This window comes from Aythya fuligula, chromosome 1 (genome assembly GCF_009819795.1).
Source record: "Aythya fuligula isolate bAytFul2 chromosome 1, bAytFul2.pri, whole genome shotgun sequence".
Classification (NCBI taxonomy): Eukaryota; Metazoa; Chordata; class Aves; order Anseriformes; family Anatidae; genus Aythya; species Aythya fuligula.
In genome coordinates, this window is record NC_045559.1 from 44951024 (window position 1) to 44963382 (window position 12359).

Genomic DNA, 12359 nt, shown 5'->3' on the forward strand with positions numbered 1-12359 from the left:
GAATTAACATCTGCACATTTTTTGGACACACTTCAGAAAGATATAAACCAGCTGCATTTCCAGCCCTGACATTTAAGTAATTCCACTTGCACAGTTAAGGACCTAAATCAGCTCTCAAAAGAGAAGTTGTACTTCTCACACTGAGATCTTCTAGGAAGAAAAGACCTCAACAGACAGAGAGAAGAAGGAGGAAGAGAGAAGGTAAGAATATGAAACACTCCAACAGAGCAGGACAGACTACAGCATTTGGTTACAGGAGGATGCTTCATGTTCCATGTAGCACCCACATTCCTACACTTCCTTGGGGAAAATGTTTAAATTAGGAAATCAGCCATACAGCTAATTATGAAGTTATTCATGCACTGCTGCGTTCTCTTCTCCTTGGGGAGGAGAGTCTACTATGACTTGAGTGACCTAAATTACTTCCATGCTGTGCAATGCAGCTTACAGCACGAACACGAGACAACTCAAGACTCCTGTCTCAGAAACAACAGACCCATTTCAGAGCAAATAAAAGCCACTGTCTGAGACTGGAGCTACGTCATGAGATCTTCAGGGTCTCCATTATGTATCCACCACACATAATTAACAAACATCCCTCTTATTTTGCAAAGCAGCTCTGGTGTCAAAGCCTCACTGGAAGACATCAGGATTTTTGTATTTGATGTGAATATGGGTTTCTGAAGACACCACCTTCTACCATGCAATACACTGCTACACCACCTCTGCACCCAAAATCACACATGAAAAAACAAAGAGGAGATGGTGCATAAGGAACCAAAGATGCTCTTGCCTGGGACCTCCCATGCTGTGCTGAAGTATAGTAATGTAATGGCGTGGAAACAGCTTCCAAACAGCCAATGAGCTGCTCTGAAGGGCCAAACACCTACAGACACAGGTGCAGGAACCTGCACCTACTTCTACGCAGGAAGCACAAACCAGGCTGCTATTGCTAATGGTGACCAAGCAAAGCAATTTGGAGTCTCCCACAGTTCAACTGCCAGAAGAGCAGTCCTCTGAGACGAAGACTTTGAGAGGACAAAGAAACTCATTACTGAACACAGGTAGGAAATGTGAAATGAATAACTTCGCTTAAAACTGTCCAAGTAGATGTTTAACTCTCCAGGCATTATCAGCCTGCAATAAATTACTCTCAAACCCCAAGAATGTCATCTAATCATTAGCCAAGACAAACAGATTTCTTACACTTTTCCTTGAGCTTTTAACATCTTATGGACTAATGAAGTGCTAAATTAAGTTCAGGCAAATGATAAACTGTCACAGCTCAAGTTACAAAATGGTGACAGGTTTACTGTAGTAACCCAGCCAAACTGTGTGTATCCCAGCAATGAATGAAGCAGTTCTTAAAATTCTTTTCCCATTTTAAAACATGTAGGCACATGCAATCCGTTGCTTAAGTGGCATGCTGCAGTCCTACAGAATTACCATTCCCTTCACACTGAAGACCATTTAAGGTTTCGTGCAACTTGCAGGCAGCTATGGGACCTTGGATGCTACCTGACTGCAAGAGCTTGCTTTGTTTGCTGGATTGTTTATGAGACAAGCTCTAACCTTGGATGCTCACAGACAGGTCCTGGCAAGAACACAGGTGCATGGTGACAAAACATTCATTACCTAATATCCCTTGTTCAGTCTATCCTCTCATAATTCCTTTCAACACTGCAGTGATGATGATGACTGTGCAGTTTGCTTGTTTCTCACCTACTATATGATCAGGCTCTGTGCAGGACCAGACCTGAGCATTCCTTGTCCTATTTGCATTGAAGCCTGGCAAAGACACGAGTTTTAGAAAGGCATAAAAGCCTGGCTCAATGTTGTAGCTTCCAAACAACTGGCAACAGAGTCCCCTACAATAGCATGGCCTCCACAAGATGCTGTACAGTGTTTTAAGAGCTAGCAGGCAACTCAAAGCCTCTGTATCCTCCTAACACAGTTAAGGTCTTGCTGGTGTGGGAATGAGCTCAGTGGTCTGTGTGCTGCTCTCCTGGGCACAGGGCAGCAATGAAACAACACGTCTCTTCTTTAGTTGCAGCCAATCTTTAACAGAATAGTTTCCTCACCTGATTCTTACTGCACGCACAGCCACTGCACACCAAGGGAAGAAACATTCCCAGAGCCCTGCAGGTACCTGGCTGAGACCCAAACTGTGACAGTGGATTGGCATGACTGCTCCTGATGCAGAGCTGGATGTGCTTCCATTGTGCTGAAAGCATGGCTGGCAGCCACGTTCTCCCTGCGCCCCATGATAGAAGACATTCTCTGTGGATAATCACTGTGATCATCCACAATGCTGAGCTCTCCTGGGATCTGGCAACACAACAAAGCAACTTGACTTTACAAGTTTTACTCTAAAATCCCCAGGCAAGAAACTTGAAATCTCTCCTCTCCCTGCTCCAATGGTCTATCCTTGCAGCCAAGAAACTACATCTTTAAGGCCATTTCAAGCTCTGGCCTTAAGATTCTCTTGTGTCCTTACAACAAATCCTTTACCTTTTCCTCATAACCATCCTTCCTTCCACAGGTAGCAACCTCCAAATCTCTTCACTAACTCAAACAAAAACACACTCCAAAGCATGTTCTTAAAGATGTTAACTCTGCCTGCACTGTCTGAGCCCTCTATCACTTTCAGACAAATATCACTGGCCTCTATTTTGACTGACATCTAACTGATAAGCTTCACTGCATACAAGTGTTGAACTTTCTGAATCGATAAAGGTATGTGTGCAACTGCGGGCTAAGGGAAAGGAATTTCATTTACATGTTTGAATGCATATACATATGCATGCATATACTGTATACCATACCTTCTCTCTTTGCTGGAGGATGCAGGATATCACTGCTGTCATGCACAACATGATCTGTAGAATTTCAGGTAGGTACTGACTGATCAGATGTCCCATGTTTTTCAATACAACTTCGAGACCATTGAAGAGGCTATGCTGACGTCCAAGAGGCAGGACTTTAGCTAAATCCAGCTCTGACATGCTTTGAAGCACTGCAGTCTGGCAAGGCCCTGTGATACAAAAAGGGACAGCAACTTAGAGAAGCACCATAAAGAGACTGAAAATAATTTACAATAAAAAATGGTGTCACCTGGCCCTAAATTACAGTTCCTCAGATTCAGCTATTTAAATAAAGACAGCTCCAGATATCCATCCATCTCTCACTGCCTCAGTATCAGAGCACTTTATAACCTCTGTTTACTGCCATCACATCACTGCAGTCTAGTGCTCAGCAGCACGTTACATGAGAAGGACAGCACGGAGGCTGCCAAACAGCCAGGAGCTAGCCTACAATACCAGTAATTGCTCATTCCTGGCCTGCTACAGCTTACGTGCACAGCTGTGGCAAGTCAGTTTTTCTGAGCTGAGATCTGTAAAAGATAGCAACTGTGCTTCACAAGTAAAACCTCAGGGAAATCCCTGTCCTTATCAAAAGTTTACTTTCATCCTTCCAATGAAACCATTTGAGACAAACTGAAGCATGTAACAGTACTAAGTGTATTTATCCTCCTGTAGGTCAGAATGTACTATATGCTCACAATCTCCTGCCTGTACCTACCATTACTGAATTGCTTCACAGCTTCGAAGAGCAGATCCAAGAACATCCGTATCTCTTCTGGCAGGGAGCCAGCAAGAAATCGCAGAACAATTGACATGCGAGTGCCTGCTGAAGACTTGCCCTGCGTTTTGCTGCCCGTTTTGTTTCTCATCCTGCCATAGAGAATTCTTCAAGAGACAAAAAGAGGTTGTATTAGCTTTCAGCAAGCTCTCTGTTTCCTAGCCTCTTACTCTGCAGGAGAAACTTTATTTGGTTTAAAAACTTTGACTATCATGAACAAAACAAGCAGAAATTCCTCCTCCCAAATCTCCTCTGAATTATTATACAGTGCTCAGAAACATCACAGTGAAAGACCAGCTTCTGCTTCACCTATAGAAGCTTTGCTAGGTTGTGGACAGCTACTGCTGAAGAAGGAATCTGCACAATCTGCATTACTCTATCTTAGTAAGAATAAATGATAATATTCAGTGAATTGAAATGTCTCACAGTTCTCTCTAAGCCTTAGAAGAAACAGTATTTACCAAAATGCTGTTTTTAAAGAAAATAAAGCCATACAACCAACACAAACTAAGAAGTCAAACTATACCATTAACCTTAGGTTTATCTCAACTGTTTAAAATGAGAAGCAGCGGCATGACATCTCTGCTTACAGTACTTTGATATGAAACCTTTATCCCAGAACTTCACAACAAACCTCATAAGAACAGGGATGAGATATGGTCGATGCTCCATTTTTACTACTGCGTTCTCCTCAGAAATACTGAAATGGACTATTTCTTCTTTAAAGCTCTTGTCATCCAGTAGTCTTTCCAAGTTCTCCCTGGGAGTAATAAATATTGTTTGTGGGCAGGTGGGGGCTGTCAAAATAGACACACACACACACACACACACAACTATCTACCAACTTTCCTATCTATGCTGTAGATAAATTATTAAAGTACCATGTTCCCACCCTTTTGTCAAAAAATACTTAAAAGTCAGCAAGTTTAAGCTAATTATCTAGGCAAGTACCTCCTGGACACATTCTGAAGAGATATACGAACAACAGTTTTATGCTGCTATTTTCACTGGGTGGTTGTAAATCACCATGACAAAAGACCTCTTTGAAAATGATGCAACAAACTATTGGGTGACAGAATGAAAGTGTTGCCCTTTTCCACTAAAAAAAAAACCAACAACAGGGACACTAACCCACATCTTGGCCATTTTTCCTGTTTTAGGTAGGAAATACATAGCTAGTTAAAATTACAATTTATACCTGTTTCTTCACACAGTCAAGGCTGTCTCTCTCTCTGAGGCAGCTGATTCCAAGTAAACTTTTGCTTTGACAGCAAGCTCATTCACTGGTACTAAATTAATATCAAGGCTTTTACCTGTATGGCAGTAGATGAGGATGCTTGTATGTCATGATACAGTCCAGAGCTATTCTTTGCACGTTCTGGTCTTGATGGCACAGTAACTGCAGTTGACAGAAGAAACAAAATGAGGCTCTATGTAGAAGACAAGTGCTTAACAAAAATAGTGAAAATACACAAAGCTTCCAAGCTCAAGCAGGTTTTGGGCTACCTTACCAAAATGGAAACAGAATGTGTGTTGTGATTATAAAGCCACAATGCGAATACGTAACTGTCACTCATAAGAAGCAGACATAGCTGCTGGTAGTTCATATATACTTTCCCCTGCACTACCCTTTCCCCCCCTGCCCCCCTTCAGGAGGATAGTTATAATTTTTTTTTTCTTTTTTTTTCCATAATCATCTTTTGGACCACCACCAGCTTCAGTTTTCAACCTCAGCTGTACATCTGCTAAGACAATAAAAAAGCTGGCTACTCAAACCACCCCAAGACACCTGCTTTTCTTTCCTCTGACAAACATAAAACACTCACTGGACCTGATATGCAAAGTCTCACTGAGATTCACCCTCTACAAGACGAATCCTCATAGCCCAGGCACTAAGAAATACAGGTCACTTCCCCATGCTGCACCCTTATCAGCACTTCAGTCTCCTACCAAACAGCACAGGCTAGAATCATCAAAGGCCACTTTGCCATGACGTCCCTAAGCCAGATGGACACACCAGTGATAATAAATATGCTGTCCCAGAACTGAAAAACAGTAAGTGATTAAGTAATCTCTCTTTTATTTATTTAATATCAGGCTGTTTTTCACATGCTGCTTTGACCTGTACACATCTGCTCAGTGTTTTCCTAAGTCTACAGGCAAGCAAACACGTGGACCAACTGTTCCTACACAAAACTTTGAGCTTGACTGAAATGAAGTGGATGGTCACCAGGGATTCTCAGGTTTAGGAGCTAATGGGCCTTCCAACTTCCACACCAAGCACCTGATGAAATCCAGAGAACTAGCAAGTTCATACTACTTAACACAGTTCTACAGCCCACTAACCATAACCTCAGAGAAAACAAACAGGGAACAGCCAGAGCAAACCCCAATCACCTGAACAAATCCAGAACCAACAAAATACAATAAAATTAATAAAACGCACTCTTTAAGGATCTAAGACTTAGAAATGCTCTTAAGAACCATATTTTTTGACAATTTCTTCAGAGAAATCTTTCAAAAGGGAATCTTATCAAACAGAACATTTTTCAAGAAAAAAATCATTATTTTTTAATGTTATTTTTTATAGACTGTTTTTTCCCCATCCCCTTTCTTAGATTTGTTTTCCTGCTTTCCTTATTCAAAGTTAGAAGAGACAGACATTATCTAGGCTCTGCTCCTCTGCTCTTTAATCCTTGTTTGCTTCTTATTCACTTAATATCTGTTTATCTTTAGTTTCAATTTTGTTGATACTGATAGTGAGTAAATACACTGCGCACAGCCAGTGCACACGCCTATGCCAGGCTAAGGACTTGCAACATCACCCACTAAAACTAAACAAACAAAATAAAGAGAGACACTCAAGAGAGATTTGTATTTCCTTTCCCTTTCTGGAGAAGTACGTTTTTCCATAATGACAGCCATGGCTGCACTTCCCTTCTCCAACTGCCAGACAGGATGAGGATCCTGAATTTTCCACATTTTGCATCTCAGGTAACAATGGGGAATGCTGAAAGCTGTAGGACTGTAACAATTTTGGAAGAACAGCTGATGCAAAATGATCCACTGTTCACACTGGCCATGCTCTCTACACATACAACACTGTATGTGAAGAACAAATCTCTTTGGCGCTTCATCAGGCTTTGGGTCCAAATTCCTCTTCCAGATGATGCTGTGCAAGTGGAATAGACTCTCCTTACAGCCACTACTCCACACTGCCAAAGCCTGCTATCTTTCCTGTTGCCAGATCTGTTCACGTGAGCCAGTGAGCCAGTCCTGGCAAACTAAGCCAGCAACAGCCTGCTTGACATACCTAAGGGGGCTTGCTTCAACTAAAGACTGCTAGGAAGCCCTCTCAAGCACAGCTTCTTTTCCAGCTACCAGCCATGGCTTCAGAAAATGATACACTTCTGCAGTCACAGGCACTGCAGACAAGAAAGGGTGAATTTATTAACAGTAATTCTAAATGCCAGAAAATAGCATCACCTGGGTATATAATGCATTTAACTTCGGCTCCAGATACAATGCACGAGGATTCGAGAATTTGGAGAAAACTTGTAAGTGAGCTATTAGTTGCCTGTAAAACAAAACAATTATATTATTATTTATATTATTTTTAATGCCTAAAATAAATTATTTTTAGACTAATGTCTAAAAGAAACAATCCCACATTATCACAAACATATGGGAAACATTTAATAAAATTATTAAAAAAGGAAAAAAACAACAGGATCCCAAGTCTACAGGTCTCCATTTCAGAGCCACAGCAGGCTTGATCCTGTTATCTCCCCTAAGCTGTTTCTCCCAGGTGTCACTTCACTGTACAGAGAAGGCCATTTCCTCAATAACACCAGCTGGGCTCAGTCTTTGGTGAAAAGGGAATACAAACAGTGAGGATGTGGATTTCTTCTTCCTCCCAGCTCAGCCTGGAACACCAAACAGTTGAATTTACCTCTTTATTTACTTTTCCTTAGCTGCTGCCCATCCTTCTCCTACCAATGCAAAGGGCTGCGTTTAAGCACAGACGGTGCCTGGGCTCCAGGCTGCAGGCACAGTTGGGAGTCAGTTCCAAAAGGAGGCCGTATCACCCCAAATCTGCCCCATTTCCACTTTGCAGTAGGGAAGAGAGGTGACCAGGATAAGGAAGGCAGAAGATCTCATCTACCACGTGCACGGAGGGGCTGGCAGAGGTGGTCCTCATTCAGCAGCTGCCCATGGTGGCTTACACTCAACTCTCCAGCAATTTAGCTGGTCCATGTCTGGGTTGAGCCAAAGGGCGAGAACGACACCTGCCGGCAGCCCCACACCGAGCACGGGGCAGGCGTGGGTCCTCCTATTGCCTCAGCTAGACCTGGTGGGCTCCAGCAAACCACCCTCAGCAAGGGTCCTGGGGCACAGCCCCCACCAGAGCTCTCCTCCTGCAGCACAGAGCGAGCAGCACAAACTGCTCACGGCCAGGATGAAGAGAGGTCACTCCAGAACTCATTAACAAGTCTCCAGTTGACTCATTAACAAGTCTCCAGTCTCCTTTTACGGGTTTGTTACTGCTACCAGGAACTAATGTTTCTACTTAAGCACATGGACATTCTGAGATGGAAGTTTAAAAAAAAAAACTTGGACCTTCACTGTATTTTAATTGCTGCTAATTTTACAGATAAATAGCAGAATCTAAGAACAAAAAAAAAACACCTATAAGAAGCCTGGGATTAAATGACAATACACGTTATATCTCAAATACTCATGATAGTCCCAACATGTAAGGTGACATTTCAGTTGTATGACATTTCAAGCACCATTTCATTTTTTTGAAAAAAAAAAAAAATTAAAATAAAGGCAAAACACAAAGTTGTGTTAAGTAATTGTAATGACATTTGGCAGAGGTCATCAGGGCAAAGAGGCTCTCATTAAAGAAATCATGGAGAATTTGTACAGACCCAAATTCTCTGTGTTCAGTACTGTAAAACAGTAACATTATAATGCCACGTAGCTTCAGTTTAAAACATCAACAAATAAAAGTATCAAGGCACATAAATCTGTGTCCACAAGATGATGACCAGGATCAAAATTTTTAACTGGTAGGTAATGGCAGAATCCCAGTTGCAAACTACCTAACTGATTTTTGAACGTTTGACAATGCACATGGTTTAAAAGACCAACAGATACAAACAGAGAAGCAAGGATAGTGCAGGTACTTCAAAACGTCTTCAGAATACAACATAAGTTTTACTTAAGTAACACAAGCCAAGATTGTCAGATGGCAGGTAATGATAAAACGATAAATCCTAGGCTAGGCCTTTGGATGTCTGGTACTGTGCAAGCAGAGTTTGTTACTCTAAAATGCTTAAAACCCACTGTAAAAAAATACAAAATACAAGTGAAGGAAGAAAAAGGAATATATCTGTAAACATAGCTTTTATCTTTACAGGAGAAACTCAGTCTGCCTTTCCACAAAAGCACTAGCAACGGATAGCTAAAAATACTTACTTAGCAGCAGCTCTTCTTGTTTTCTTTTTTGGAAGCCCTACAGTAACTGGTTCTCCTTCTTCCTTTTCTTCCTCCTCTTCCTCCATAGTAACATCGTTTACTTCTTCATTAGATAACTCTTTGGCTGCTACTGTACCACTGGTTTTCTTTCTAAGATCCTGAGTTGGAGCCACTAATGAATCTGCTGGATAGTACTCATTTCTGTGTTTAAAAAAAAAAAAAAAAAAAAAAAAAAAGGGAAGGGAAGGATTTAAAAAACATGTTTAAGGGTTTCAGAAACTGAATGATCTAGTGTTCTCATATTCTCATTAATAACGACGGTGCTGTGTCTTGGGACACTATATGGCTAAAAATTCACAAAGGAGTGCATTTTATTAAGTACAAGCTACTTTGCCTATAAATTGCAGAGATGTAAGGCTGTAACCATATACCCTAAAGGAGACTGGAGTTACCTGGTAGAAAGGGAAAAAAAGTAGCAATTTTTTTTTGAGAATTATTTTTTGAATTATGAGAGATCTGTAAAGAGACATTGTGGAGGGCAGAGGGTGCATGCCCTACCATAGTGCAGTTCATTTTTTCCAGGAAGGTGGGCAATTTTATTTTTTTTTAATTACAGGAAAGGACTGTCAGAAACCCTTCTTGGCCATGAGATCACCCCACATGCATCATACTATTTGATATGTGCTTGCATGCAAGCACACCTCTGCTCTCCCTCCAGGGGCAGGAAATTGAACAACTCAGAATCAACTATTTGGCAGAGTAACTGCTCTGACAGGCAATATAGAGCTCACAATGCAACTGGACAGCCTTCAGCTATTACATAGGAAAATCCATAGAACTAGAGAAAATCATCATTGTATGTAGAAATGTATCAACTACATGTATCAATGCATCAACTTGATGTAGATCAACAATGTAAAAATGTATCAACTACAAAAATATCAACTCTGTAGAAAGCACAAAGAAATAAATACATTGTTAACTTGTTTAAACAATCTTTACTGTTTCCAGGAGGAACTGGATCACTCCCTAACAAACATGGTATTTTCCCTACCCTTATTTGTGATTCCAAATTAAAATGTGTTTTCATTTTAGAAAACAGAAACTTTACTTCCACTGAAACCACCCCCCTAATGCAGTGATGAGGCTGTGACACTGGCAAGGTGATAAACGAGAGACTGTGCAGCAGAAACATGCTGCCAGTTTAATTTCAGCCTGCCTCTCTTGGGACATCTCTAACAGAATTCATATTTCAATTAAAAAGTTATCGTAGTGGGAAACAGACAGCATATTAGTTACATATTTAAGAAATTAAGTCTGTGAAGAGCTAGCCATTGACTAAGCTCAACAACACCAGAAACAATTGAAAGCAATCTGTCCTCTCAAATTAAAAATAAAACTAACTTACCTAATGAATCTCAACAGAAGCGGGGAGAGCTCCCTTGACCGAGGCTCCACCCTGTCTGGAAACTTGTCCAGTGCTTTCCACAGTAGAAAACGGAAGTTTGTGTGGTCCAACCGCTCACTGCAGTCTGTTCTAGTCCTCAGCTGCTCCAGAAAAACAGTGCCCACCCCTCCTTCTGGCATCTTCTCGCTTTCCGTTTCAGTAATGCTTTCCTCCTGTTCATCTAGTTCATTTTGCAGCTCCATTTCTATAGAACCGATGATAGGAAGTAAGTATCTTTAGGCTACTTCATAACTGTCAGTAAGTAGCAAGAGATCAGCTCCCCATCATGAAAGTAGTACTCCTGACGGCAAGTACCTGTTCAGACAACTGTATTTAACGCTGACCTGAAAGACCCGTATTTTTCAGAAAGTAATCTAGGATGTCTTACAGACTTAATTGAGCTCAGTTCTCTTGAATAACAGAGGAGTCAACAAATGGCCACATACTCACATCTCTGTTGTGAGATTGCGACACAGATTCCATATGCTCATGGATAAATCTCAAATGTAAACAGAATACACCCAAGAAAAACACAGCGTTTGCAGGAATTCTACTGAATCTACGGAGCAGAACAATGGTCTTTCTTATTATAAAGATTTCTTTATTGTTCCTTGTTAGTCTGGGAAAAGCCAGCCATAAGTAGATGTGATGCTGATGCATGGCTTTCCACAACCTGCAACTCCGTCCTGTAATACAGGGGCCATTTCTGTCTGCTTCTTGGTGTTTAGGACAAAAGGAGACACAGTTCTCTCTCAAGCCTCTCCATTCCTGTCCTGGACATGACACTGGCAGTTCAACAGCTCTAGTTCGGAATTCTTCCATCACACATAAATTTGGGGCACATAAAAAAACATAATCACATGTCATTCACAATTAGCTTGGTTACTGTCAAAACACCATGCAGGAGCTATGACTTACCAGCATAGACAGCAGCCCTCTCCAAATGTTCATAAAAGACCTTCCAGAACTGTTTATTCTCCATTTCCTTCGCATGAGAACTAACAAAATATTAGAGCATTAAATTAAAAGAAAAAAAAAGCCATATGTCAAGGGAAGTTAATAACTAATAAAATCAGAGGCTTTGATTACTGCTTTATTGTGGGTGTCCAAAGACAGGACACAGGATACAGCTGTAGCACTTCCTTGCCTTCATTCATAGATCCCAAATGTCAATTGTTATTAAAATAATCTGGTTGTATCCCATAACTTCAAACGAACTCAAGTTGAGTAAAACTGTTCTTGAGCTTTCCACTGACTTCTGTACCGTAATATCATATAAAACCAAAGGAAGAATTAGCATGGACATATCTTTTGAAGAGCCAATTTATTTATTTATTCTTATTAATTCAATAGTTTGATGGTGAAAATCCCATCCTTTCTAATCATACACCAAAGAAAAAAAACACAAGGAGATAAAGTCATGCTAAAAGCAGAGACACTGACTTCAGTATTCAGCTCAGTTGTCACCACGGTAAGTCTTCCCTACTCAATGTTATTAAGGTTTAGAGGTTTTTCAGTAAGGACAGAGAAGTCAGAGATGGGGAAACTGAAATGCACTTGAGCATTTGTGAAACACTAATCAAATACTGCTACCTTGGACTCAAATTCCAATTCTGTTTAACTATATTTGTTGCAAGTTCCCTTTAATAGTGAGATAAATCAGAAATTAAGTTAAAACCTAAAAGTCTTTGTGGGCTGTAATTCATTTGAGAGAGAAAATCCATTTGGAAAGATTTCAGACAAAGACTCTCAAGCATAGATCTCTCCAAATCAGACATTTTTACCT

General features: G+C 40.8%; 1 protein-coding gene across 1 annotated transcript in view; it reads right to left on the bottom strand.

Moving 5' to 3' along the window:
* Nucleotides 1-12359, bottom strand: part of UTP20 (UTP20 small subunit processome component) — a 65500-nt gene that overhangs the window by 32018 nt on the left and 21123 nt on the right. Inside the window, exons 20-27 of the mRNA XM_032185746.1 lie at nt 11492-11571; nt 10535-10778; nt 9127-9327; nt 7129-7219; nt 4956-5041; nt 4277-4402; nt 3583-3749; nt 2826-3034 (exon numbers count right to left, since the gene is read on the bottom strand). Coding sequence (XP_032041637.1) covers nt 2826-3034; nt 3583-3749; nt 4277-4402; nt 4956-5041; nt 7129-7219; nt 9127-9327; nt 10535-10778; nt 11492-11571 — 1204 coding nt within the window. The remainder of the gene's footprint in view (nt 1-2825; nt 3035-3582; nt 3750-4276; nt 4403-4955; nt 5042-7128; nt 7220-9126; nt 9328-10534; nt 10779-11491; nt 11572-12359) is intronic.